The sequence below is a fragment of the Lachnellula hyalina genome, assembly GCF_007821495.1.
Source record: "Lachnellula hyalina strain CBS 185.66 chromosome Unknown contig00250, whole genome shotgun sequence".
Taxonomy (NCBI): Eukaryota; Fungi; Ascomycota; class Leotiomycetes; order Helotiales; family Lachnaceae; genus Lachnellula; species Lachnellula hyalina.
The window spans coordinates 24,681-30,680 of NW_022157364.1; the positions used below are offsets into that span (position 1 = coordinate 24,681).

A 6,000-nucleotide genomic window follows, 5' to 3' on the forward strand; every position below is an offset into this window, starting at 1 on the left:
GGGCGCTCGGATATATAACGACGTTGTGTTTTACTTAGCAGCGCAGGTATACGTAGTTTATGAGTTTCTAATATAGCTACGGAAGAAGCAGGCCTAGGATTTTGGCGTGTTTCGGTCTCAGCATATGATGTTCAATATGCGGTAATTAGCACGCGTAGTTGGTCTGGTGGATATTGTTCGTTGTATTGTGCGAATATGTTATAAAGCCAGTTTGTCTCTCTCTGCTTCATACTAGCAATATGTTCCCGTTCATAAAAGCTAATTCCCAATAGCCTCATCAACTCTCATCAAGTTGTCAAATTCAAAGAGTAGCCAGTCTCTTTTCATGTCTCTTTTGAGTTTTTTCGTCTGAGTTGCTACCCGATGCCGCAGTTGACGTGGTGGTCGCGGCTGTGGGTGTCAACCTGCCCTTCCCATTAACCGAGCTCTCCCGACTGACCATTCTCTGGACCAGCGGCTCCGACCTGTTCTGCCTCTGGTCTCGGGCCGTTGATTTCTTGTTGCTAGCTGCTATAGCACGGGCGGCGGCTGTGACTGCCTCGCTGCTACTAGCATGGCGATCAAGGCCCGGACGTTCAGGCTGAGATCCGAGAACACTGCTGTTCCCAACTGAACCGTCGCGGACGGCGGTTACTACACTACTAGTCGAATCGCCTCGCATAAGTAGATCGTTTGGCCTGTGTAGGAACGGTAACGGGGATAATGTTGTAGGTGTTCTCGACTTTAGCTCAGATATAAAGGAGCGGACTTTGGGTCTTCGCTGCGTTTCTCCTGCGTTGATGGGTGGTGGTTCGGCTTGCTGGTTGTGAACGGTATGTCGTCGTTGTCGAATGTGCTTTTCCAAATCGTGTCTCTTGGCAACTTCCCTAGCCTCGCCTTGTGCCAGTAGATCTTCATCATCTCCTGGTTTGAATGAGAAGCCCATGCCTCGTGTGCTTCCTACTTCACCGGCCGGTGGTTCTGGGACTTTGAGGAGAGGCATCTCTATTGCAATGCCAAGCCCAAGAGTAGCGCCTGCTGTTGGCCCTCCTTCTACCGCACAAGCGCTGGAGTTGGATCCTGATGTTGACGACTCGAAGGTCGAGCCGTACCCTAAATCCCCACCGTATCCTCCCATATCTTCTGGTTGCGGTTGTGTAAAGCTGGATCCTTTGCTTCTCAAATATCGTCGTCTCCCTACTGTTGGGGAGTCCGGGATGTGTATCATTGTATCCTCGGTTTCGTTCTCCGAATTACTTGGTCTATGCCTCTGTTTAATAGTGTTGATGCCGCGCCCAATTTCATCTGATGCTCTCTGAGAACCGTGGATTCGGCTTTTTGAGCGTGCCAAAGCCACTTCTTCCATCCCCCCCTGGGTCTTGGAGAGCAAAACTTCAAGCTTCTTCAGCTCAGTTTTGTAGTCTCCCTCTTTCAACTCCCACCTAGTAGCTAGCGCTTCAAAATCGTTGACGTTTTTCGTGTGGCTCTGTTTCAGCTCTTCAATGGTGTCTTGCTGTGCATTGAGTAGTTGTCGCATGTCGTAGTAAGCCTCCAGGACGTGCAAAATACAAGCGTTGTATTCGATTGGCAACGAGTCCATAGTACTTTGGTTCATCATGATGACCTGAAGAGTCTCTGCCATCTGTAAAGGACCTGATAGTTAGCATTCTACCTTGGCCGAAGATGCCCGTGGCGTGAGAAGTATCACCAAGGCAAAGACATAGGTAAGGAGTGTAACTTTCCTGGTCGCTATTGGGCCTGTGATAGGTACTTTCAGGATCTTTGATGCCTTGGAAAACATCGGGCATAGCGACAGATGGACTGTTGGGGCGGAAGCCACCCATGATGGAAGAAACTCTCGACGTGGAACGCATCTTTGTGACAGGCGTGACAGCAACCTCATCTCCCTCCACGCTCTCATCGATCGATGGAGTGGCTTGACGTTCTGCGTATGGCAGTGCGCTCAAATTGGGCGTCTTGCGCGCGAATACGGGGCGCAGCCAGTCAGCCATGGATGGACGGTGTAGTTGAGGAACCTAATGTGTCTGGTTAGGAGCCGGAAGATTGATGATATGATGTGGTTTGGTATAAATTCACAGGTCTATTTATGCTGATTGATAAAAGAATAGACCTTAAGAAATTCACCCGCAGTAAAGGAGGTGCGATTTAGCGAGTTGTTGCCGCAGTACAGCTCTGACAAGTCTTGTAGATAAACCACATTCTTTAGGAAAATGAAAGACTAGTATTCATCAATGAATATCTTAACTTCTTGTAGAGCTTGTTCTTCCAACGAGCACGGAATTCAACACTTTTTAGACGATTGATGGATTCATGAATGAACCGGAACACATGTAATAATTTGGCATTTAATAACAAATTGATCGTTGGGAGACGATATATCTTCACAAACTACGTGCAGATTTACAATCTTGGATAATTGCCGAATGATTTATATCAATAATTCAATTAACGACAACGCCTCTAAAAGACAAACTTTCTATCCCACTTGCCGTGATCCACCATGCAGCAATGCTAGGGATGCCCTTGACCCTTGATTTGATTGTAACCCTAGGGCTTCTGCGCATCCAACGCAATCATGATGGTATCTGGCAACCTTCGCAACCCAAAATTGCCCCCATCAACTTTTTGTTCAGCTGCTCTCTTCTAGATATCCTAGACTGCACCAGCCGCCATCATCTTCTTCCTGAGATGATCCTTGTACTCTCCAATCGTTCCATCCCATCGATGGATTGATTGATGCTCACACACCATAATGTCCTTTGCAATCTTGTCAAGCAATCTATATCGCATTAGCATTTGATTTAAGGAAAGGAACTATTGTGGGTTACGTACCTGAAATCGTGAGAAACGACAACAACACCGCCAGTGAATGCATTGATGGCGTCTGCCAAAGAGTCGATCGTGGGGATATCCAAGCCGTTGGTAGGCTCATCCAACAACAACATGTTGGGGGCATCGATAGCCAAGAGAGCAAACACAATTCTGGATTTTTGACCTTCGGAAAGGGTGCCCATCAAAGCAGTCTGGGACTCTCCACTGAGACCATACTTGCCAAGCTGTTGTCTCCAGTATTGGTAATCCTGGGACTTATCGGAATACTTGTCACGGACGAAGTCGAGAGCTGACTTTGTCAAATCCAACTGCTCAGAAGAATGTTGACTGTAGACACCCATCTTCAAGTGGGTGTGGCGAGAAACCTGTCCTCCAGTGGGCGACAGCTTGCCGGTCATGAGGCGGAGAAGGGTAGACTTTCCAACACCGTTGGGTCCAACCAAGGCTGTTCGGGAGTCCATATCAACACCAAGGTCGAGATGTCTATACAGATCATCCTTGGTGTTACCGGAGTAGGAAAAGGTAACGTCGTCAAAGGACAGAACTGGAGGAGGAAGCTTCTCGACATCGGCGAATCTAAAGGTGAAGACACGGTCCTCATCAACCTTTTGAATGAAACCATCTGCCTCCATCTTGTCCAAAATCTTTTGTCGAGACTTTGCTTGCCTAACCAAATTGGCATAGGTACCGGCGGAAGCGATGAATTTCTTGATGTGAACAATTTCATCTTGTTGCTTCTGGTAAGCTTTCATTTGGTTTACCTCCTGCTCAGAACGAGTCTTCGAGTATGAATCGTAGTTACCACCATAGTAGATGAGTTGCTTTTGACGCATATCGATCATGTTCGAGCAGACACCGTTAAGGAAATCCATAGAATGGGAAACGAGAACTAGGGTACGGTCCCATTTCTTGAGGTATTCTTCCAACCACACGCAAGCTTCGAGATCCAAATGTGCTGTGGGGTCATCGAGAAGGAGAAGAGAGGGCTTGACGAAGAGAGCCTTTGCCAAGGCCACACGCATACGCCATCCTCCAGACATGTCCTTGGTCTTCTTTGTGATTGTCTTCTTGTTGAATCCGAGACCGGTGAGAATAAGGGAAGCACGGGTGGCGAAAGTAGAAGGGTCCATGGTTTCCATGCGCTAGAAAGTATTAGCATTATATATAAAATATGAGGGGTGCAAAAATATACCTCGTAGATATCCATCAAGACGGGGGACTCTGGTCCATCATCCTCCAGAATCTGTTCCGCTTGTCTATCGAGTCTCTCCATCTCGTTCTCGGCCTCTTTGACGACCCATTCCAAGGCGCCCAACTCGCTTGGAGGAGCACCCTCGTTGAGTAAGTAGATGTCGACGTGTTCTGGTACAGGATACTCGCGCTTATCGATAGCCTTCAAGAGGGTAGATTTGCCGCAACCGTTCTCACCGAGGAGACCGTATCGGCGGCCGTAGGTGAGTTCGAGAGTGGTATCGCTGATGAGGACTCGGCCGTGGAAGACCAAGGAGCAAGAAGTGATCTTGACATCTCGGCTCTGCTTGAGGGAGCTGAGAACACCAGTTGTAACACGATCAGAGAGACCGTGCTTGTCCATCTGGTCCGCCAGTCTCTTCACTTCATCCTGCCTCTTTGCAGCTGCAGGCTGTTCACTTTCGGGGAGAGGATTTCCATCGGCGTCGAGAAGAGGGGGGGTATCGTCACCGGCGACCGAGGAGGCGCCTGAAGCGGTTTTCGACCCCGCCTTGGATCGAGAGGCGACAGTCTTCTTGGGAACCTTGCCATCGGCGGCTCTCTTGGCATCGCGAGCAGCTTTTGATGCAGAAACCATTTTGTCAGAAGGATAATGTATTTCTGGTTGTGTTGGAGGAGGGAGGGAGGGATAGTTGTGGACAAGGCTTTCCTATCGAAAATAGCGGGGATAAAAATCTAATATCTTTGGTGGGGGTTTTAGCGCCATACCAAGAATTGCTGACCCTTTTTCTTTCACTTTAAAAATGCGCGAACAGCCGTTGTTACATATAAACTAGCAGGAATAATGGGGCCTCATCTAGCTGATGAGAATGTAAGAATGTAATACAAAATACCTATTTTCCCGTCTGAGTTCAAAACTTTTGGCATCTTTTTGTGAAGAAAACCTCGCTTCTGACGTAGGCCATCACGTGATGTAAACATCAAGTTAGGAGGCGAAGTGGGGCGCTAAAAGAAGAGGGGGAGGGCCAGAACCCGAAGAGATAAAAGTCAGCATGAGAACTACATGTCCAGCCAGGTATGCCGTTGATATTCCGCGAACTTCGTAGTATCCTTAGCTACCGAGGTAGATATCTCATGAAGGTCTCCAACTCATATCCTCGATTTACCTACACCCCAATTATCGCAAAGCATGACTAGACTAGACCTATGCAAACAAGGCATTTGCAATTCTACTGTTCAGCCTACCTTGAAACATACTCTAAGAGGTAGCCCTGCTTTATCTCCATTCTCTGCTAGTTTAAATTTCTTCTAGTACTCCATGCTTATTATTGCTTTTTGTATTAGCTGGACCTATACTCGTATGCTAATTCCTGCAAGCCTTTGTCTTCTAACAAGCCCTTTTTTGGCCTAAGCGAGGCAAGCCAGCCCATGCGATATGCAAGTCCAATGCATTCGTGTAAAAGTGTTGAAGTTTAATCAAGTCTTGTCAGATGATTATCCATAGCTACAATGCTTCTTCCTTCGTATCGGTCAGCACTGAGACGTCCTTGATTATGAAACCCGTTTCGATGTCTACGAGTCTTGCTCTGTTGACAAACAAAGACTATTCTTCGTTCGAATCACTTTCTATCGAGCACGGTGTTTGTGTCATAAGCTACAAAGCACAACTCGTTGGATGTGTCGAATACAGATCGATTCACAAAAAATCTCACAGTCATGACTCTATTGATTCACAAGCGAGTGCTCTTGATGTGTACAAATACGAGCATCTCTACTCCTCTTTGCCAGATATCTGCTTTATCCTCAAAGTTAGTAATACCATCACTTTCCTTCAACCTTACCATACTCTTCATCGGTATCACTACTGCTCAACATCTTGGAAACACATCGAAACAGCATCTATGCCACGTCGAGAGTACAGGCCCACGGCACATGAAAAACTTCAAATCTACCGAAGCAAACATTATACACCAGCGA

The 6,000-nt window shown here is 47.2% G+C and overlaps 1 protein-coding gene across 1 annotated transcript; it reads right to left on the bottom strand.

The window, feature by feature from the left end:
* Positions 1-2,652: 2,652 nt before the first annotated feature.
* ARB1 (ABC transporter ATP-binding protein) lies at positions 2,653-4,660 on the bottom strand (the record flags this gene model as incomplete). Its single annotated transcript, XM_031153687.1, has 3 exons — positions 2,653-2,779; positions 2,833-3,974; positions 4,025-4,660. The coding sequence occupies 3 exons, from the start codon at positions 4,658-4,660 to the stop codon at positions 2,653-2,655; spliced, it is 1,905 nt and encodes a 634-aa protein (XP_031001381.1).
* Positions 4,661-6,000: the final 1,340 nt, after the last annotated feature.